The 22096-nt window shown below is 40.7% G+C and overlaps 3 protein-coding genes across 8 annotated transcripts; 2 read left to right on the forward strand and 1 right to left on the reverse strand.

Moving 5' to 3' along the window:
- Positions 1-12: 12 nt before the first annotated feature.
- Positions 13-5346, reverse strand: LOC119127812. Of its 2 annotated transcripts, XM_037259974.1 has the most exons (6): positions 5141-5346; positions 4932-5026; positions 4749-4845; positions 4303-4559; positions 4084-4227; positions 13-530 (listed from the first exon to the last, which is right to left on the reverse strand). In XM_037259974.1, the coding sequence occupies exons 2-6, from the start codon at positions 5004-5006 to the stop codon at positions 462-464; spliced, it is 642 nt and encodes a 213-aa protein (XP_037115869.1). In that variant the 5' UTR covers positions 5007-5026; positions 5141-5346; the 3' UTR covers positions 13-461. The 2 variants fall into 2 exon arrangements, 1 of the variants encoding a protein (XP_037115869.1); XR_005098910.1 differs by lacking the exons at positions 13-530; positions 4084-4227; positions 4303-4559 and adding an exon at positions 852-974.
- A 1565-nt stretch (positions 5347-6911) lies between these two features.
- tent2 (terminal nucleotidyltransferase 2) lies at positions 6912-12268 on the forward strand. Of its 5 annotated transcripts, none has more exons than XM_037259945.1 (15): positions 6912-6997; positions 7284-7398; positions 8073-8171; positions 8247-8487; positions 8559-8670; positions 8736-8824; positions 8903-8960; positions 9318-9384; positions 9470-9546; positions 9628-9756; positions 9846-9889; positions 10160-10296; positions 10729-10820; positions 11104-11183; positions 11294-12268. In XM_037259945.1, exons 2-15 carry the CDS (start codon positions 7301-7303, stop codon positions 11378-11380), a joined length of 1410 nt encoding a protein of 469 aa, XP_037115840.1. In that variant the 5' UTR covers positions 6912-6997; positions 7284-7300; the 3' UTR covers positions 11381-12268. The 5 variants fall into 5 exon arrangements, 4 of the variants coding, with proteins under 4 accessions (XP_037115840.1, XP_037115839.1, XP_037115837.1 ...); XM_037259944.1 differs by having other exon boundaries at positions 6913-6997; positions 8058-8171; XM_037259942.1 differs by having other exon boundaries at positions 6980-7007; positions 8058-8171.
- Positions 12269-12482: 214 nt separating this feature from the next.
- Positions 12483-21041, forward strand: cmya5 (cardiomyopathy associated 5). The gene is made up of 14 exons (XM_037259915.1): positions 12483-12632; positions 13040-13679; positions 13774-16272; positions 17021-17116; positions 17248-17466; positions 17553-17575; positions 17733-17857; positions 17924-18058; positions 18571-18717; positions 18788-18935; positions 19094-19227; positions 19333-19450; positions 19806-19982; positions 20062-21041. Exons 1-14 carry the CDS (start codon positions 12517-12519, stop codon positions 20309-20311), a joined length of 4827 nt encoding a protein of 1608 aa, XP_037115810.1. The 5' UTR covers positions 12483-12516; the 3' UTR covers positions 20312-21041.
- The last annotated feature ends 1055 nt before the right edge of the window (positions 21042-22096 follow it).

Consider the following 22096-nt stretch of genomic DNA (forward strand, 5'->3'; position numbering starts at 1 on the left):
ATTGCTCAGGGATCATGGCTTGATAATGCATTCATTCTTCATGACTATTCACATTTTCTTTTTGGTTTTCATGCAAAATAGTCATTCATTTTTTTATTTCTGATAGTTCTTTTTCAGTAATTTCTTTCATTTGTCATTAGTGCTTTGTGATGGTGCAAATCTATAAATAAGATTTTTTTATTATTATTAATTTTTACAGTTTCTATAGTATTTGTCTAATCTTACAAGATAGCAAGAACATTTTAATTTTAGTTTACTATGACAAAATTAGACATAGTATATGAATTCCTTCGAAAAGATGAGAGAGCAAGAGCTTCACACAATTACAAAACTTGGGTTTACATACTACATGCTTGGATTCAAATTTCATCCATTAGGACTACTATATGAATTCCATCCTAAAGATAAGAGAGCAAGAGCTTCCCATAATTAGCTAGCAGTTAGCTGTGCAGTTAGGAATTTCAAAATCGAGGAGGCTGGTCCATAGAGTTGGCTTTTCGTGGTCGTTTTCCAGGTCTCGGCTTTTGCTGGTTTGGGTTTGGAGTATTGAGTGACTGTTGATGTCGTTTGGCGGAATGTAGACTGCTGGGGAGCACAACTATTGGCCAGCTGAGATAAGCTGAGTTTGAGCCAGTCATATCCACACAGACCTGTAGAACATTTTTCACAATTTACTACAATGACATTGACAAAAGTGTATTGTCTGGTCTGGTTTACCTTCAACTCGTAGTGAAGTTCAATGGGTGAACCCATGGAGATGGTAGGAGGGCTCCCTCTCGGGACGGTGATCACATCGAGGATCGTCTTTCTGCTGTAGGCGTGAACACGCTTGGCATCTTTGTCAGCGATAGGACACACGGCAGTTATCCTTTTACCCGGGGAAATCCGACTTTGCTTCCGTTGCAATATGTACTTGAGCATCAACGAGCAAGTCGACCGGTTGACGGCTTCAACAATGACTTGGATGCCTTCGCCTGCAGGATGAGAAAATTATTTGCCTAAGAGTGGAGAATGGGGCGTGGTGTCATTGAAGAACGAAAATATGTGGTGGCTAGAGTGGAAACATGACTGATCAGGCAGACACCACAGAGTTGAGCACAAACAGACACGACAATGTAAAAGTTCACACTGTCTACATGCGTGTATAAATACTGCACATCACCTGGTTCGTAGGCCTTCTTTTCGGTGTAAATAACAATTGTTACTGTTCCAGAGACAAGGCGTTTGACAAATGTCTTCATCCAAGCATGCCGAGGTTCCTGAAACAAACAAATTCTTCTTTCAAACCACTTTTCATGGACACTTTTGTGATTGTCATTTGTATAAAAGTTAAAAAAAAAATCACCATAACTGGAGCCACATCTATGTCACTTTTTGGATGGAATGGCAATCCATTTTCAACAATTCCTTCCATATTCATTGGGTGTTTAATGTTCAAACCTATAGAAAAAAGAATCTCCTTATTAGTCATGCATGTAGGTGTGCCCTAAAATATCACAAGTAGGAAAAATGTTAGAAAACTTTCAAATCTTAGAATAGATGAAAATGCATTACCTTTTTTGCAGAATATCTTCGTTGGTCATCTAAAAGTCAAAGTCAAAGTCAAAGTCAGCTTTATTGTCAATCCCTTCATATGTCAAGACACACAAAGAAACCGAAATTCCGTTTCCACCATCCCACGGTGACGAGACATACAAGTAGGCGACACAAAACAAAAACAAGAATGCCCAAACCATAAATAACAAATAATAAATAAAATAAAATAAAATAAAAGGTCTGCTTACTATTTTCTCTCAATAATGCACTGTTGAGTGTGTTTCCACTTGTGAGGCAAAAGCACAATTTGTCCAAACAGAGCTGGAGCAGAACCTCTGAAACATCCTGAAGGTTATTTTCGTCTGTCGTCGTCTGTCGTCGTCTGTCGTCGTCTGTACGTCGTCGTGTTTTCGCCGTGGGTGTGTCTGGGCGGGAGGTGCGGGAGGGAGTGTACAGTTGTTTTTGACAACATTCGACTATGTGTCTGTGCGGGAAGTGTGTGAGGCAGTGTACAGTTTCTGGAAACATTTTCCTTGTGGGCTAAACAGGTTCTCTCCATTTGTGTGTGTGTGTGTGAGGTGCCAATGAGTTAAGACATTTTTCGTCCAGTTGTTTTATACTTGTCTTTGCTTTGTTTTCTTGCTTTTACATGCCATGTAGCACTTTGAGATTCCTCCGAATGTAAAGTGTGTTACAAATATAATTTATTATTATTATTATTATTATTATAATTATTATTAAATGTTTTAAAAAAAATGTTCCTTGTGGGGGGAAAAGTGCAAGTTGAATAGAATAGAAAAAAGTACCATGCGTATAAACACACATGCGTATTTATACACGTATAAATTATATTTGAAAATTTAAACTACAAACCATCTCCATTATTTTTATCCTGAATAATAATGTGTTCCAAAAAGAAATATTTCTCCTCATTTTGGTGGAGCGCTTTGGTTTGTCCATCTAGATTGCACCATTTGACCTCAGCCTTTCCTTTCGCAGTGACCGTCAAAGACTGCATTTTGGTCTCCTTGCTGGCCACCACAGTCACTCTTCTAGCAAGAACATCGCCAGAAGAGAAAGTTCATCTTTCATTCACCTGATCATATTCCACAGAGAAAAGCTCGATAGACATGATAAGGTCACATTTGTCATAGCTTTGGATGCTGCATTCAGTCAAGCAGCATACCTCGATAAAAACTGTACAGTATCCGTCTGTGTCAAATGGTCATGTGATCAAGCCTGGAGGTGTTACCTTCATAAAGGTAACCCTCGCTGGAGCCTTAGTTCGGCGAATTGCAATGAAATACAACATTGAAGAAAAAGTCCAGCAACGAGAGTTTGAAGAGTAACAATTTATTTATTTCACACACATTATGTAGCTTTATGTACAATTTCTTTACAATGGCCTCAACAATATATGTATTGGGGTCACTGTCAATGAGTTGTGAGAGAGTGGGTGAGTGCTTAAACAATTGACATGTATTGGTAACATAATTAGTTAAAAAGTACAACATTTTTTAAAAACATATTACAAATGTAATAAAAAGTGTAAAACATCAGTTTTGAAAATATACATACATATATGTATATACGCACACAAAAATACAAATATATATACTATACATATAATATTCAGCCCGTATTGCTCGTATTTACATAATAAAAGAGTATAAAAGATCTAATAATAATAAAAGAGTTATTTTGAAACCCTCTGTAGTAAAGTACTTTACAATACTTTAAGGAAGAACTGAACTGAACTATTTGCTTTCATTGCCAATGCTGAAAGATTGCCTGCATGTTTGATTTGCAATGAGAAGTTGTCCAATAACAAGAAGAGCAATTTGGAGGGACATTTCCAGCTAAAGCATGCTGAAGTTGCTGCCGATCACCCAGTTGGAACTGAGAGGAAAGGTGCAATTGCAGTGCTGGTGGAGAAATCTGAGGACCAAAAAAACAGTTTCAAGAAGTGGATTGCATCTCTAAACTCTACTACTGCTGCAAATTTTGCTGCAGCCCGGAGGTAATAAAGCGTGGAAAACCATTCAGCGATGGCGAGTACATAAAGGATCAATTCATTAAAATATCAGAGTGCCTATTTTCAGGCTTCAAAAACAAAACTGAGATCATCCAGAAAATAAAAGACACGCGTCATGCGGAAGGGCATTCCGTATCGTTAACTGGCAGTCAAAAAGGCTGGCAGTTAACACTTCTGGAACTGGTTTTCTCCGGCTGCTCTGGTTATATGATGTACTGAAGCCGCGATAAATGAACCATAAAGTAGCGAAGGATGACTTGTATTCATTCCATCTAAAGGATAAGAGAGCAAGAACTTCAAAAAAACTTTGAAAGCATTTACTAGCATTTATTATTAGATTAATATTATATTATCCATCCAAAAGATAAGAGCGCAATAGCTTCCCACAATTAGCTTTTAGCTGAGCAGTTTGGAATTTCAAAAAACAAGAATTAAATCTATATTTAAAAATCTAATAGGAAGTCCATAGAGTTGGCTTTTCGTGGTCGTTTTCCAGGTCTCGGCTTTTGCTGGTTTGGGATTGGATGTAGAACATCTCCCAGAGTTAAAGCATTGAGTGACTGTTGATGTCGTTTGGCGGAATGTAGACTGCTGGGGAGCACAACTATTAGCAGTCTGAGGTCAGCGGAGTTTGAGCCAGTCATATCCACACAGACCTGTAGAACATGTTTCACAATTTACTACAATGACATTGACAAAAGTGTATTCCGACATTGTCTGGTCTGGTTTACCTTCAACTCGTAGTGAAGTTCAATGGGTGAATCCATGGAGATGGTGGGAGGGCTCCCTCTCGGGACGGTGATCACATCGAGCATCGTCTTTCTGCTGTAGGCGCGAACACGCTTGGCATCTTTCTCAGCGATAGGACACACGCCAGTTATCCTTTTACCCGGGGAAATCCGACTTTGCTTCCGTTGCAATATGTACTTGAGCATCAACGAGTAAGTCGACCGGTTGACGGCTTGAACAATGACTTGGATGCCTTCGCCTGCAGGATGAGAAAATTATTTGCTTAAGAATAGAGAATGGGGCGTGGTGTCATTGAAGAACGAAAATATGTGGTGGTTAGAGTGGAAACATACCGGACCGACACCACAGAGTTGAGCACATGCACAAACAGACATGACAATGTACAAGTTAACACTGTCTACATGCGTGTATAAATACTGCACATCACCTGGTTTGTAGGCCTTCTTTTCGGTGTAAATAACAATTGTTACTGTTCCAGAGCCAAGGCGTTTGACAAATGTCTTCATCCAAGCATGCCGAGGTTCCTGAAACAAACAAATTCTTCTTTGAAACCACTTTTCATGGACACTTTTGTGATTGTCATTTGTATAAAAGTAAAAAAAAAAATCACCATAACTGGAGCCACATCTATGTCACTTTTTGGATGGAATGGGAATCCATTTTCAACAATTCCTTCCATATTCATTGGGTGTTTAATGTTCAAACCTATAGGAAAAAAAATCTCATTATTAGTCATGCATGTAGGTGTGCCCTAAAAAATCACAAGTAGGAAAAATGTTAGAAAACTTTCAAATCTTAGAATAGATGGAAATGTATTACCTTTTTTGCAAAATATCTTCGTTGGTCATCTAAAAGGTCTCCTTACTATTTTCTCTCAAAAATGCACCGTTGAGTCTGTTTCCACTTGTGAGGCAAAAGCACAATGTGTCCATACAGAGCTGGAGCAGAACCTTTTAAACAACATCCGGAAGGTTAATCTGTGTTCTGTCAGTCACAGAAACCGTGTCCTCTGTACTATGTCGGTGAGTCGTCGGTGAGTCTTACGTGTTTTCATGTGTCAAAGTTGTCTCAAGATTGCGTCTGTGCGGGAGGTGTGTGAGGGAGTGTACAGTTATTTTTCCTTGTGGGGAAAACAAGTTCTCTCCATGTGTGTGTGTTCGTGAGATGCCATTGAGTGAAAACATTTTTCTCACATCCTGGCTGTCGTCCAGTTGTTTTATACTTGTCTTTGCTTTGTTTTCTTGTTTTTACATGCCATGTAGCACTTTGAGATTCCTCCGAATGTAAAGTGTTACAAATATAATTTATTATTAATATTATTAATGATTATTATTATTATTATTATTATTAAATGTTTTGAAAAAAATGTTCCTTGTGGGGGGAAAAGTGCAAGTTGAATAGAATAGAAAAAAAAAGTACCATGCCATTACCTACAGATTATATTTGGAAATTAAAACTACAAACCATCTCCATTATTTTTATCCTGAATAATAATGTGTTCCAAAAAGAAATATTTCTCCTCATCTTGGTGGAGCACTTTGGTCTGTCCATCTTGATCGCACCATTTGACCTCAGCCTTTCCTTTCGCAGTGACCGTCAAAGACTGCATTTTGGTCTCCTTGCTGGCCACCACAGTCACTCGTCTAGCGAGAACATTGCCAGAAGAGAAAGTTCATCTTTCATTCACCTGATCATATTCCACAGAGAAAAGCTCGATAGACATGATAAGGTCACATTTGTCATAGCTTTGGATGCTGCATTCAGTCAAGCAGCATACCTCAATAAAAACTGTACAGTATCTGTCTGTGTCAAATGGTCATGTGATCAAGCCTGGAGGTGTCACCTTCATAAAGGTACCTCGATAAAAACTGTACAGTATCTGTCTGTGTCAAATGGTCATGTGATCAAGCCTGTAGGTGTCACCTTCATAAAGGTAACCCTCGCTGGAGCCTTAGTTCGGCGAATTGCAATGGAATACAACATTGAAGAAAAAGTCCAGCAACGAGAGTTTGAAGAGTAACGATTGATTTATTTCACACACATTATGTAGCTGTATGTACAATTTCTTTACAATGGCCTCAACAATATATGTATTGGGGTCACTGTCAATGAGTTGTGAGAGAGTGGGGGAGTGCTTAAACAATTGACATGTATTGGTAACATAATTTGTTAAAAAGTATAACATTTTTTAAAAACATATTAAAAATGTAATAAAAAGTGTAAAACATCAGTTTTAAAAAATATACGCACACAAAAATACAAATATATATACATATAGTATTCAGCTTGTATTGCTCGTATTTACATTTAATTAAATCACTTAGCAATTACCACATATGAGAAATTTTGAAAGCGTTTAAATACTACTACACTACGACTACTACGACACTGTTTATTGTTTATCCATTAATTGTTGATCTATTTATTCATTTATTTTTTTATTTTATTTTTTTATTATGGATTTGTTGTTTATTACTACTAATTATATTGTCTATCTTCTATCTGTGTGTTTGTGTATCTACCTGGTGGCTCCTGAATTTCCCCCAGGGATCAATAAAGTGTACTTATTTCGTAGCGACGTCAAAAAAAACCTGTAACGTTCCCCTTAAATAAAAAATAATGACGTCACTGCAACGCGAGATCAAGCGATCAGGAAGTAGCTCACGGTGATAAATGGTAGGTTTTGGTACGTGTAATCTTGAATTAAATTGTTAAAAACAAAAAAACGACTCACTTCTGGGATATCTCGCCAGGGTTCCTGTCTAAATAGTCGATCGATTGGGTTGAAGCCCTAGCTGGTAGTAAGCAGCTAGCTTACTGCAGCACGAGTTACTAATTTGAAAGCGACGCGCATGTTCAATTTTCATAATCCCCGCACGAGTGACCTCTTAGTTATCATAATAGTTACTGTACTATTTTAACGTCCTGCTTCTTTACTTCTTGTTTCATGTATCTTCGATAGCAGTGGCTTCGCGAGACATGTTCCCACGTGATTCGTCATCGGGGAGGCGACCAGCCTACAGCCCACGGCCCGCTTGCATGGATCCCCACTTTTATGAGCACAGAGCAGTTGACAAGTCAGTCTGACTGAGTCCTTTATTGTGGGCTATTTGTCACAGTAATGGTATCCAATAAAAGTTAGGGATAAACATCTTTTGGGTGAAGTTTCGGATTCCCTAAAATGCTTCTCAACAACTGAACTTTCGAATCTAGTCTGACATATTTGTAAAAAATGCAACGGGAGTTTTAGAACTTGTACGACAGGTTATATTAGAGTTGCATGGCAAAAAAGCAGGTTTGCGAAAGAAAAAGAAAACTTTGCGTCGGTTATTTTGACATATATTGTGTGTTAAACGGCAAGAAAATTTGATATTGATAGAAAGTTAAATTCACCTGAGAAGGTTAAAATGCATTTTAGGTTAATCCAGAAATTTCACCTGAAAGCCAAACAGATGTCATGTTTTTGTGAGATTTGATTAGTGCTTTGCAAAACTCTTCATTCCCTTCAAACGTTTCAAAAAATGTTTACCTTACAATCACAAACATTTTGTTGAGAAATGTTGTAGACCAACACAAAGATGGATATATCACTGAATTGGAACAAAAATAATATGCAGTTTTAAACATTTAAAATCTGAAATGTGTGATGTGCATTTGTGTATAGTCCTCTGTAATTTGACATCTTAATCAACAATTCTGTGCTAAATGTGAATTTTTAATAAATAATTAGTAATAGTATGTGTCTCAATAGCTATGATGGCCCACCACGTGACAGCTTGCCTCCTCATGATTGGAGGCCTTGCCCATTGCCTCCCTTTCCACCTTCTCAAACTAGGAGTGACTGGCGCAAGTATGTCACTTATCTAACTTTTTCTCAGTGTTAATTGTGAACATCCAGGCTTTAAAATCTTGCATCCTTTTACAGGAGAAAACACGAGGACGATGACTTCCCGCTTGAGAAGCGCCGACGTGGCGACGACTCATCCCTCCCCCCTTCAGGAAATCCTCACATTTGGCACGATCGGCCCTGTTTCAGATCTGACCATGCATTGCCAGGCTCCTCGAGATCATCCTCAGATTTTGATCACCCTCATTCCCATGTGCACTGTAACGCTCCCACAACCCCGTGTGGCTCCATGAACCTGAACGTCCGTGATGACGACAAGGTACCCAAAAATAACGCTGCTTATCACTCGGAGTATGTTTTCATGTTGTCTGCCTCTTTTTGTGTCCTCAGCTAAGCTTTCAGGTGGCCAATCTGTTTGAGATATGCCAGCAGCAGCCTTCGGATTTATGTCGGAAAGAGACGTGCAGAAGTTTGCTGCAACGAGACATGCGTGTCTCCACAAGTATGTATTAATTACTCTTGCACCGTGTTGTCTTTGCATTATCACTTCTTTGTTTTTTCTCACAGTGGGGCAGCTGTATTTGACGGGATCCACCATGAGCGGATTAGCCTGCCGGAGCAGCGATGCCGATTTGTGTTACGTCCTCCATGAAAATGTAAAACTATTTCCTCTACCCTTTGGCGTTTGTGCCATGGCATTTTTTCTTTCCTAATCACATTTCTTTTTGTTTCAGACAAAAACAGATCCAATTACAGTGCTCTCTGCCCTCCAAAGGATTATGAGGTCAATGAGTGAGTACACTTTTTTTTTTTTAAATCATTAACATATTATTATTGATATTATTGTATAATAATAACCATCCTATTATATCCTATATATATTATAACCATCCTACTCATTTAATGCCTTTAAATTCTGATTAAATAATCATCCTTTAGTTCAAAGGGTGTTACCAATTACAATAATACAATTTAACATTTGGAAAAAAAAACATTTGTTTCATGGTCAAACAAAACCATCACAACACAAGTACTGTGTTGTGTGATATTTTACAAGTTCCCACACCACAAGGTGGTGCTATTTACTCAGTGAGAGAAACTGTTTCAGTCGAGGACTCATCCAAATTCTCTGCTTTATTTTCTTGCTAGATTTAGTAGAGCGGCTCCATCTGATCAGAGCCAAAGTGCCCATCCTCAGGTTCCAAGAGAGAGGCAGGTAAGGTAGGAGCAACACTTGTTAGTGACTTTGGGTTTTACATTGTGTTCCAATCTAAGATTGAACTGTGTTGTTCTCACTTAAGCAATCTGACTTTTGACCTGAACGTGAACAACATAGTGGGCATCCGAAACACATTCCTTCTGAAGAGTTATGCTTACGGTAAATTGTTCTCCTAATTTAGAAGTCACTCCCATTAGTTTGCAGAAGGTTAAATGTATGTGCGTGCCTCTCTGTGTTCAGTTGAGCCCAGGATACGACCACTCATCCTTGTTGTCAAGAAGTGGGCACAGCATCGTCAAATCAATGATGCCAGTCAAGGAACGTTAAGCAGCTACACGTTGGCGCTGATGGTGCTGCACTACCTTCAGAGTCAGTACACACACACACACACACACATACGCACACAATCGACCCATTTAAACTCTCGCTCCTGGCTAAATTATGATTTCTCATTTTAGCCCTTCAAACACCAGTGCTCCCTTCACTGCAGATGGATTTTCCAGTAAGTTTCCCCACTTTTTGGCAACTCCGTTTTGTATAGGTTGACTGTTCAGTTGCATCTAAAATATGAATCTGTACAATATGCTTCAGAAGGAATTCAAATTGATCACCTTTAGAGATTGATTTTCTTTATAGGCGTCATACAGAAAGTTGGGTCTCTGGAGAGATTGTATCTTCTGCCATCTAGTGGAAGAGCATGTCATTGTTCTGTCTGTCATGAGCGATACAATATCATATGAGAGTTGTCAATAGCTTGTGTCTTGATGTTTAGGAGTGTTTTGATCCCTCTTTGGAGATTGACATGATCCCCGAGGGAGCCGAACACATCCCCCGCTTCAATTCACGAAACCAGTCGTCTCTGGGAATGCTGCTTCTGGGCTTTCTCAGATATTATGCGACCGAATTCAGGTGTTCAACATAACACATGGTCCAGACTTGTGCGTCATACGCTTCTGTTTTGCTTTCCCCCCACCTGTTGTGTGTTCCAGTCCCCTTGCCAACTGCCTCTCTTTCTCGCTCTTCCTCTGTCGTCCTTTCTCTTCGCTGCTCTCGTGTGTCTGGTTGAGTGCCAGGGGCAGGTGTGACCTTTGGCTTCACACACCACTAACCCGACGTCCTATGATGTGGGCTCTTAGTAATATGGTGCATTGTAGAGGTCCCCGAGCACCCAAACACATTCCATCCCTATATGTTGATGTTTTTTTGTGTGTTTTATTCCAAAACCAAAGACAAAATCATAACAAGGCCACGACATTAGACTGGGCAGCTGATGAGACATTCAAATTGAGGATATTGCTTCCAATTACAAGTGAATAACGTTGAATCTTTTCCGTAATGCAGCTGGAAGAAAACCGTGATTTCTGTCCGAGTTGGCAAAGCGCTGCCCAGGCACAATCATCCAAAGTGGAAAGACACACTCCTATGTGTAGAAGGTAAACATGTTGGCAATGATGTAACTACAATGCATTTAAGAAAAAAATCTATGGGAGGTAGTAATTAAGGCAAGAGGATTGGGCAGACTGTAAAGAATACCATTGTATTTCTGAAATGCTAATTTTTGAATTGATCTATTTTCCTTACAATAACAAAGACAAGACAATAAGGAACTTTCAAAACGACTTTTTCCAGTCATGCATCAAGGAGATTTTTTTTTTCTTAAAAAGACACATTGTCACTGCTTTTAATATGACGTTTTTTCATGGTAATCTTTTTCAGAGCCGTTTGAGAGAAAAAATGTTGCCCGGGCAGTCAACAAGCAGGCCAAATTTGATTACATTAAATCTCAGTTTCTTGAGGTATGTGAAAGGGGGAAACATTTTATGCATTTTTATTTTTTTATTTTAAATCTTGTAATCTTATGTTCCTATTTTTTTACCCTTCTTCCATGTGTCGTCTCTTTGCACAGTCCTGGCTAATGCTACGGAAGGAAATGGACCTAAACTCCATTCTTCCTATGCAAGAGATCATTGATGAGGAAACATCCTGGAAATAAATAAGGAGTTCTTTGAGCTCAGCTTTTCGCAGGCCGTCTCTGGATCCCCATTGTTCAAAATGTCCCGGTCCACTGGAAATTTGTAGGATTTGCTTATACTGACTTCAGCGTCCTCTTGTCAATGTGCCCAAATGTCTTTCTTTTGTACAAGTTTGTATGATTTTTTTATGTTAAGAAATTAAATCTACAGAGCCCACAAGATGTCAAAGGAGAAAAAAAAAAAAAAAAAAAAGCCTTTGCATTCCCTCGCAATCTTTTTGGTCCCGCTCAAATAGTTGACTTCCCTCAAAAAGATTTGTATTCACAATGATTACGAGGGAAGTCAAATATTTGGGAGGGAATCTTTGCGAGCAAGTATAATTTTTTTTCGGGGCACAGTTCTGGTTTCTTTTTTTTTTTTTTTTTTTTTTTTTTTTTTTTTTTTTTTCTTCCACGTCATCTCAGGGGCTCCTTATAAATCAGTATTGGTGATTTATTTTAATTTATTGTGAAGTATGATGGATTTTATACCTTTAATGAAAAGCAAAAATGTATATTTCTTTATCCCACCACTGAGTTCCAATCCAGACTGAAAATGGACAAATTTAACGGATTTAATTCAGAGTACAGTTTATTTAGATCAGATGGTAGTTCATGGACAAAATACCAACTTTTGTTTTCTTTTCATACGAGTGAAGCTTTTAAGCTGTGTGTCTGTGTTTCTCAAGCATTGCCAAGAACAGCAGGGTAGACCAGGGGGTTCTGTTTCAGCACATGGCCTATATTTAACTTAGCAACAGGGATTTTGATCTTAAAGCTACACGAGTCCAGTTGCATTTTGTTAGTACAGATTGATGTTCACAACATGTATGTTTGCCAACATTACCAATAACATTTTGTAAGAATGTAGTCCATGCCCTCAAATCTTTGCACACGACTCGAGACCTAGTGAGATCGAGCGGTGTCCTTCCATATGTACTCTGCGTACCCCTCTTTGCATTCCCCACTTAGTCTATTTCTGTCCTGCGCTGAGTCAGATGGGCCCCTCCTAACTTAGAATGGCACAAACGGAACACACTGACGCTCCTGGACTCAAAAAGTGGCTGAAAACAAGAAGACCTTTTTAAAAAAATAAAAACACGGACGTACAAGGAATAATGGAGGAATGTGGAAGTTTGGACTCGGAGATGACGGAGCTGACAGAGTTCCAGTGTGAGACTTCAGATGTCATGAGCCAGGATGATGAGGACGAGGTGGAGGAATTGCGAAACAGGTGCTTGAAACATCTAACTGGACCTAATCTGAAAAATGTCTGTCAATTCAATCTGCAAAATATATTGATACTTATCAATGCCCTTTGTTTTGTGGTTTTACTGCTATTGTTAAAATTCAGTAAGCTCTTTAGCTATATTGTGAGGAATGAAGGCACTGGGGGAAGCCCCATTCTGCCAGTGCATTCTCATAAATTTCATGCTGATTGCTACACACATCCTCGCTCATCATAAACGGTTAAGGAAACTGATATAGTCTGTTTGGAAGGCCTGCTCGTATTACAAGATTGATGTTTTGAAGTTGTTGCACATTTTGCCCTGAACATTAGTGGTCAGGAGTGGTAAACCTTGCTAAACCAAGTTTTGCTTAAATGTACCCTCTCTGAAGCTACTTGTTTTCTCTTTCCAGTCTACGGGAGGTTGTCCAGGATCAGTCTGTGAAGCCCAAACTCCAGTGCCTTATGGTGGATCCGTCGTTCTCGATGGTGACTGTCCAGAGCGAGGACAGTGGCATTGTTTGGGAGACAGCCTCCAGTCGCTGCTCTACTCCTTGGGCCTCTGAGACCAGCTCTATCTCTGAAGCTTGCAGCATGGAAGGGTCTGGAGTCGCCGGGAAAGTCACAATCATCTTTGATGAGGACAAAATAGTCCGTAGGAGAACAAAGTCAGGAAGGAACAGCAGATTGAGGGACAGGTTAAGCAGATCTGGCGGTTCAAGGTCAGCCTCGGCTCTGGGAGTGGAGAGACCCGAGATGGCAGAGGTGTCTCTCCCCAATGTCAAAGAGCAACAGAGCGGAACAGGGAAAGATTTGGAAGAAATCAAAACCAAAGATCAGCAGTTGTTTAGTTTGATTTCAGAGGGTTATGAGATTCTCAACATCAGGGTCCCATCCAAGCTTCCCACAGTGGATGAAGAGGAGAGCACGGAACTGAAGGACAACATGTCGTATCTTGACCAAACTTCTAAGATCAGATCTCGAAACCCCCTCCTGGAAACCGCACAGAACCGTGGCTCGCCTCAAGATGTGGAAATACTGGAATGCAATGAGGTATTTATGATTAAAAATTTTCAGTTGTCTATTTTTTTTTAAATTATATTCTTATCCTCTCTGAATTGATTTAATGATTGTGTTCAATCAACAGCCCTTAAATTATGATGACACTGGTCCTCCGATGGACACTCAATTGAGACAAACATCCATTCCAAAAGATGGCTCCAAAGACATTGACTACTTTGAGAAGTTTACCCTGGTGGATGAGGTGATTCCTGGACAAAAAGCTCAAGATCTTAAAACTGAGGTGGAAGAACCTGTGAGGGAAAGCGGCAAAGTGGAATCAATTCCTACAAAGGTAGTCAGAGACAGCCCGTCAAAGTCAGAAGACTCGTTCGTCTTTGTGACAGACACGGAGATAGTTGGAGAACACCTGGATGAGGTTTTCTATGGAGAAGGAGCTCCTGTAAATGAAATGCAGCAAAATGCAGATGAGGGGGTGGAAAGTTCAAGAGTGAGAAGAGAGAGCGGCTCGGTATTGTTTGCGAGTGAAGAAACCACCCTCACCCCTATTTATATCTCCCCTGGACCCCCTAAGATCATTGACCCCATGCTACTAGAAGAACCCACCGCCATGTCGTTCATGTACTCTGACCTTTATGAGGATGCTGTGGGTGAGAGGAAAAAGAGTGACGAGGAATACTCAGAGGCAGAGAGCGTGACATCTGAAAAATCATTTAGGCAATGTTTGTCCGATTCAGAAGAGGCAGCCGGGTACCTGGAAAAGTTCACTTTGAAAGATGACACCCCCACAGTGGACCTTCCAGTTGACTCCATGGAGGACAAGAAGGATAAGAGGATGTTGTGGTCACTGAGTGAGTTTGAAATGACAGGATGTCTAACAAGAGCCGTGGAAGAGGAAGAAGATGAAATCAAGACTGGGGATACGGAACAAGCGGTTACCATTGAACTAGTTGAAGATTCAGCAGCAACAAAGTCTGAAGAGCAAGTTCCAGAATTGGAAAGGATCGAAGATAATGAAGAGCCAGCCCTTACTGTAGATTTAGTTTATGAGGACATCCCAAAGAAAGAAAGGGTGCAAGCACAAGATGGAACTCCTGAGGGCTTCACTCACACGCCTCAAAAGATCTTAACAGAAGAGGAAGACCGGAGAAATGAGCAAGTTAGCAGAAGTAAAACTCAAGAACTATCCCGAACACATGACCTACTTGATCAGGAATGTGTGATGCCACCTACTGTTATTGTTGACGTTCCTCAAACGGTCATACAACTTCAAGAAGAAGACACAGCAAGGGAAATTTGTGAGAATCCCACAGCTGAGATTGTGACAGTTGTTAGTATGAACATCCAGGATGAGATCCCAACAACAGAGGCACAGAAAAACGAGGAGGCTTCTGAAACCTTCGTTGAAATGGAGATACTAGAAGAGAAGTTGCCATGTAAGAAAAAGGAGCTGGATCCTGAGCAACCTGCTGCAGTTGAGATCTTTACTGATTTTGAGCCAACGGTGCACGCAGTCGTGAAGGTAACCGAGAAAACGGCGGATGAAGAAGCGACACAGACTAAGGTTCACATTGATCTTCAGGAGGTGGCAAGTATTCCTCAAGCAGGAACAACCACGGAAGTGTTGCCATACAATGTTGCCGTAGATGAGTCGCCATGTTTTGTATCTGATCAGGGGTTGAAGGTCAAAACCAAAATGAAAGAACAGGAGACACATTCAGGTCAGACACAGCAGGAGATGATTGAACATAAGAACCAGACACCTTCGAAAAGCAGCAAGGCTGACACGGACGACATGATTGTCTTTGTCCCCAAAGGCCAAGCTGTTGAGATGGACATAAACACCAGCCCATGCTCAGAGGAGATTACAAAAAGTAATGCAGTGACTCTAGCTGATCTCGACGCAGAATATGTACACGTTACTATATCTGATAAGGACACCATGGAAACAATAGCAACGCCTCAGTTGGAAGAAGCAACTGGACAGTTGGAAACTTTGAACAGGGCGTCCTCACCGACACCTTCAATGGAAAAGGCAGAGAAGGAAGAGACAGAGAGTAACAAAGATGAGATCTTTTTTCCTCCTCTGAGGAGCTTTGCCCCACAAGAGGATTTATCTCTGCCTCAGGAGGAGGACCTACAACCAGATACAGAAAAATTAGAAGGCGGCCCAGAAAATGACTATGTGAACACGTACACATGCTTGGAGATTGGTCTTCACGTAGAGAATGAGGACGGACACAAAGCTCAAGATGAGACACTTGAAGATATTCCAGAGGTGACATGTGATGATTATGAGATGATTGATGAACAGTACATCAGAGAGCTTGTAGAACCTGAAGTACTGGAAGAAGTAGAGGGACCAGCGCTGGTGTCTGTTCAAACGACTGAGGTGGTGGAAGAAGGAGCTGATGTGGATGTGTTTGAAGACAAAGATCTCAATGAGGCTGATTACGACATCATTGATGCTGAGGAGCAGCGTCGGGCCCAATTAGCTGCTGAACTTGAGGGGATGGATTGGTTCTGTCTCACCTGTCAGTGTTTGCTGGCGAAGGACGACTGTGATTCTGGGGACCATGATGGACACGAGGTGCTTGAAGTGGACAAAGCCTTTGAGGACATCAGGGTAAGAAATTATCTGTAATTATTTGACATTGAGATAAGTGGCTGGATGTCAGGATTGTTAAGGATGAACACTAAACCAAAATACTTCACTATAGTGATAAAATTATTGGGCAACGTGGATTACAGACACAGTAAGCGAAAATGGAAGAAGTCAGGGCTTGCTTGTTAAATTCATTTGAGCATGTTTAAAATTGTGTAAAGATTAAGAATTTTATGTAAAAAATAAGAATCAGTTGGTAACAAAGGATATTAATCCCTGACTGATTTATAATATCCCATTACTTTGGTAAATAATATACTTAACTGTATATGAAACATTGACCATTGTTGCTATGCTATGCTGTGCTATGCTACAAAATTATTTTCTTTGCAACACTGTACAGTAGGACCAGCCTCGACGTTATGATATAGTAAAATGCATTATTGCTGCATGAAGGTACAAATGTCTGTTGACCATTTGGGTCATTGAGACGCAGATGGCAGGATGCACATGTTCTTATTGTTTTTTTGTGTGACATAATACTCATCTGTTGACACAGGCAGGGTCAGCAATGTTTTTGATGTCTTTCTCTTTGAATGTCTCCATCTGTATCACATCAGCACCTTCATCACCAACAATAACAACCAAGGTGTTTCTTGACCCAATCACTGTACAAAAAAATCCAAAATGGATGGCCGAATCTACTGCTCGAGATAATGAATGTATGTACAAACGTGTGACTAATTGTCAAACGTCTGCTATGTAACAGGAGCGACTGAGTGAGTGGATCTCCGAGCTGCAGGAAAGATCTGAGAACATCGAGGACTTGGTCTCTGAGCTGGAGTTGGCCTACCACTCTGTGGAGGTATACATTTATTTTAAATTACCGTATGAGTGGGCAAAGTATGCCGCTTTGTTCTTTAATCCGGACCACTGAGTGGGTTGAGAATTATGTATTTGCCGATCATGAGTTTGTGCGCTGCTCTCGTCATCCAGCACCAGTGTGTTGAGAGCGAGGCAGCCATGCAGACGCAGAACGACGAGACCATGGCTTTGGTGATGGAGCAGTACAACGAGATGTCCGTCAACATGGAGGAAGAGAAGAAGACCAAGCTGGAGCAGCTCTACGACCAGATTGTCTGCTTCCAGGAGAGCATCGACACGGCCAAGGTCACCCTGGAGACCACGGCCAGAGAAGCTGAGACGGACGCTCGGGTAAATCCTCCCAAGGCTTCTGACTTTGTTTTTCACTATTTATGTTACGATGATTTGAAAGTATCATCCATGTATTTTTCTTTCAGACCCCTGAGGACATTCATGCAAGGTAAAATGCCCTCACTGAAATGTGCATAGAGTGTGTTGTGCTAGAAAATATATTGGCTGGTCACAAAATTAGGAACATCTTCGTAAAATGCGAGATGACAACAACACATCATTGGATGATAATACAGATATAATGTAGATGTTCTTTGTGTGGTCAGTCTTAAAGCAGCTTTGGACTTGACCATGTCACTGGAGTTGGGTTCCAAGGGATTGCTGGTGTTTGAGGATTACGCCAAAGGCAACACCTCCAGCCCACAGCTCACGCATCGAAAGGGAATTCCAGGTGTGCAGATCCCTGTGTGGGCCGCAGTGGCTCAACATGATAAATGTTTCCTACTCTGCACCACAGTCCCTCAGAGGCCCACGTTGGAGCCCCAGAAGGCAGGATCGGCCACCGGTGTCAGTGTCACCGTTTACTGGCGGGTCAACCCCGGGGACATCATTGACTGCTTCCAGGTCTACTGCATGGAGGAGCCACAAGGAGGTACATAATACAATCCTTCTAAAAGATTGCCAAATGGTGTATGATCAGTTTTAGTAACTTTGTAGTACTGTAAAATGGCCACTTCTAAGGCAGTGTCCACACTAACAGGTATTTTAAAGAAACTCACCTTTTTCTGATGAGGTCTTCACTAATAACATAAAAAAAAAGGACATTACTACCTTAAGTGACCTGAAAACATTTCATAATTCTGCCTTTAGTGTATTCCTTTCAAGAAGGGTCCCACATAATTTTACGAGAGGTCAACATGGTCCAAAAATGACATCGCTTTCTTTTTTCCTAAATGTATTTAATCAATGCAATCATCAGAAATCAGGTGACACAATGAAATTTCATAAATCATTCTGGATCATATTGTAGATACATAAAGGAAATTACGTGCAGTGTTGCTGTACAAAAGAAAGGAATTCATGAATATGAAAGAAACATGCATGAATTAAAAAAAAGACATTATTGTTTTTTTTTTAATTGAACTGGAGTTGTGTTATCCTCAGCTGTGTCCGAGGAGTACCGCGTGACGGTGAAGGAGAGTTATTGCATCCTGGAGGAGCTGGAGCCTGACAAGTCTTACAAAGTGTGGGTGATGGCTGTGAACTACACAGGCTGCTCTCTGCCCAGCGAGAGGCTCGTCTTCAGCACCGGTCAGCGCGCAACTCCATGCAGGAACTTCCCTCGAAAGCATACATTAAATAGAAGAACGACTTTTTACAGCTCCATCTGTGCCAGTAATGGATAGCGAGCACTGCAGCGTCACGTGGGATTCGGCCACGCTGAGATGGAGCCCGGCCAAACAGAATCCTGCACAGACTTTCATCCTGGAATACTGCCGCCAGTACGAGCTGGAAGGAGATGGGCTTAGGTGGGTCGTGTTGGATTTCAGATTTGTTTACCAAATTACATTGAAGTCTTAGGCCGCCGTTATGATTTCATTTTGCGAGGAATATCCTCCCTATGACCTAAATGGAATAAAATGTCTTTTTGGCGGGGTATTTGTACAGTATCTTTTGCTTCTTCTAGATCAATTGCTGGCATAAAAAGCTGTGAACACAAAGTTCTACTGCAGCCAAATGAGAATTATCTGTTTTACATCAAAGCTGTAAATGAAGCTGGAGCCAGTGAACAAAGCGAGGCTGCTCTCATTTCAACCAAAGGTTTTCCAAAACATGTCTGAGTACTTTGGATGATTGGATTATGCAATGCAGGTGTCCTAACCATGAATTCCATTTTTAATATGTAACAATTTTCACTGTTTTCAGGAACAAGGTTTCACTTGCTGAAAGCTTCAGCTCACCCTGCTCTGGAGCTGTCAGAAGACCAAACCACAGTTTACCTGTCCCAAGATGCTCAAGAACACACATCATCCACAGAAAACCAGTTAGTACGCTACTGTGTATGTTGACAGTGCAACACTCAAAAGATGGTCAATTTGGTGTTTATGTTTCCTGGAAAGATTGTCAAAATCATCCAGAACAAAACATTTATGATATCCTGCAAGATCAGAGTTCATGAGGCTTCACCTCATTCACCATCTTAAGGAGTAACGCCACGAGCTTGTTATGCTTTTTATTTAGGCAAAACCAGGGGTCCACAAAATAAACCCTCCAAAATTTACAAACCCCTAAAAATCATTAGAAAACACTGATAAACATTCACTTTCTCTTTCCTACCGGGGACGAGGAAATGTTGTCACTTCCTGCTTGTGCATATTATATATATTTCTATTTTCCAGATCCCCATCCATCCTCGGTGAGTTATTACCAGCCAAGGGTCACCACTACTGGGAGACCACGGTGTCTGGATGTGCAGCTTACAGGCTCGGAGTCGCGTACAGCTCAGCACGGAGAAAGTGGCTGCTGGGGGAAAACAAGCTTTCCTGGTGTTTACAGTGCATCCCGTCGCCATGTGGGTACGTTGAAACACAAACATTTTCCCTTATTGCGCATGGAAATTGTCTAAAGAGTCAGTTTGCGGTTGTGTTGGTGTAGTTGCCAGTACCAGATGCTCCACGGTGCCTCTCAGTCCAGCGTCTTTGTGATCGAGTCGCCCCAGCGGGTGGGTACGCTCCTGGACTACCAGCGAGGTCAGTTGGGCTTCTACAACGCCCAAACGGGTCAGTTATTGGGGTCTTTCAAACACAACTTTACCGCGCCGTGCCACCCTGTTCTGGCCCTGGACTCGCCGGGTCGACTGGAGGTCGGCATGGTGCCGGAGGTGCCGGAGTTTGCCAATGATTGATGAATGATTTTGATAAAGCTTGCTGTCATGAAAAAAAAAGACAAAAGACACACAGAATTGGATTGACTCGATCCTCATTGTAAAAAAAATATGAAATTGTAAATATCAGATATCTAGATGATATATTAGTTAGGAGATGAAATGCAGTTAGACTGACATGAGCATGACATTTTGGAATAGTGTCTCCCAACACCTTCACAACAAACCCCCAACTTCTAATGTCAGAAAATTAATTTCAAGCCTCTGAGTTTAATCTTTCAATGAATTCTACTGCAGCACTTTGCTTCCTATTGTGAATATGCCTGTTTTTGTACGGAGATTTTTTTTTTTTTTGTAAACAGATGTGATTGTGTGTTTTTGTTTCTGTGTTCTGTTTCTATTTTCTTTTCTTTCTTTATTGGAAACAGTTCTTTGTGAGATCAGTGACCATGATTATTTTTCCATTTACTCTGCTGGTGTTTTGATTCAGCGTGCCAAGTTTCATCACTAGATGGCCCCAGTGCATCCTGGAATTTTAGTTCTTAAACTGCTGGGTTAAAAATTGGACCATGCCAATGTTTTGAGTTGTTTTGTGCAAAACAACCCAGGACTTCCTGGGTCAAATTGACCCAACTTCCTGGGTCAGTCCAATTTTTAACCCAATTTGGGTTGTTTTTGACCCAGCAGTTTTAAGAGTCTGTTGATGCAAGAGTAATTCTGCATCATCATGCAATACAACACAAATGCTTAACTGGGGGATTTGTTTTGGGTCATGTATTGTTAACGCACTCCCTAACAAAGCAGCCAAGACTCAGCAGGAGTCTTTCTCTAATGTCAACAATAACTGGGACACTATCTGATGTCGGCCTGGCACGATTTTCTTTCAATTAGTCGCTCTTGTTTTCCATAGCCAAAGGCCAGGGGCAAACAAAGCGAGCTTTATGCTCCAAACAAGTAAATAAATTATCACACTATCAAAGCCAAGGCGAGCCAGCATAAGCTATCACGTAAACGTTTGAAAGCAAGGATTAGTAGTCATGAGTGGAAAGAAAAACCCACGTAGTTTTTGTACTATATTCCTCTTTTATTTGAAGCTGTTACCTTCCATTCAAAGTGCATTAGCAACATCTGCAGATGTCATTTAAGACCTCAAAGAAAAATGAAAGGAGCAGTGAAGGCACACAAACAAGCATTGAGTACAGTATAGTCCTCACAAGTCTGCACACAGGATGAAAAAAAAAAATCTATTAAAATACCTTGCATTGAAAGGAATGCATCATTTTTAATTGGATACTTTTTCAATACACAATAACACAGATTTTAGTAGCACATCAATCCATATTTGATAATGAAACCCAATCTGATACACTTGGTAAACAAAAAATAAATAGAAGGAAAATAATTTGAAGGCAAACAACAAATGACACATTTCAAGTTGGACTTGAGTTCAGAAACAATGTCAGTTACATAATGTAGCAAACAGGAAGAGCATGATTGACATTAAAACGTACAGAAGCGTAGTTAGCGCTGCTGCTTCACAGCGAAACGGTTCCGGGTTTGATTCCAGCATGACTGTTCTTAACTGACTTTGGGGCCCTTCGGTGTGAAGTTTGCCCTTTAGCCCAGATGAGGGACATGGGTGAAACGAACAAAACGCATTTCCCTGTACGGATAATGTGTTTTAGATACAAGGCAAAAACTATGAATGAACTCCACAAAGCACTTTAGTCCCAACCAAGTTACAGTGATATAGGTTTATCACAGGATTTGTGATTATCTAAATGCCCCCCCCATCTAAAGCCTTTA

Source organism: Syngnathus acus, chromosome 9, assembly GCF_901709675.1.
Source record: "Syngnathus acus chromosome 9, fSynAcu1.2, whole genome shotgun sequence".
Classification (NCBI taxonomy): domain Eukaryota; kingdom Metazoa; phylum Chordata; class Actinopteri; order Syngnathiformes; family Syngnathidae; genus Syngnathus; species Syngnathus acus.

Bases quoted from the DNA above. Each gene is read 5' to 3' on its own strand.
- LOC119127812 (XM_037259974.1), bottom strand. From the start codon at position 5,006: ATGAATATGGAAGGAATTGTTGAAAATGGATTCCCATTCCATCCAAAA. The intron at 4,228-4,302 runs GTAAACCAGACC...CATGTTCTACAG, and splicing joins AACTTCACTACGAGTTGAAG to GTCTGTGTGGATATGACTGG. The intron at 531-4,083 runs CAGCAAAAGCCG...CCAAACCCAAAC, and splicing joins TTCTACATCCAATCCCAAAC to CAGCAAAAGCCGAGACCTGG.
- tent2 (XM_037259942.1), top strand. The intron at 8,961-9,317 runs GTGAGTACACTT...TTTTCTTGCTAG, and splicing joins AAGGATTATGAGGTCAATGA to ATTTAGTAGAGCGGCTCCAT. The intron at 10,297-10,728 runs GTGTTCAACATA...TCCGTAATGCAG, and splicing joins TATTATGCGACCGAATTCAG to CTGGAAGAAAACCGTGATTT.
- cmya5 (XM_037259915.1), top strand. From the start codon at position 12,517: ATGGAGGAATGTGGAAGTTTGGACTCGGAGATGACGGAGCTGACAGAG. The intron at 12,633-13,039 runs GTGCTTGAAACA...TTCTCTTTCCAG, and splicing joins GTGGAGGAATTGCGAAACAG to TCTACGGGAGGTTGTCCAGG. The intron at 17,858-17,923 runs GTGTGCAGATCC...TCTGCACCACAG, and splicing joins GCATCGAAAGGGAATTCCAG to TCCCTCAGAGGCCCACGTTG.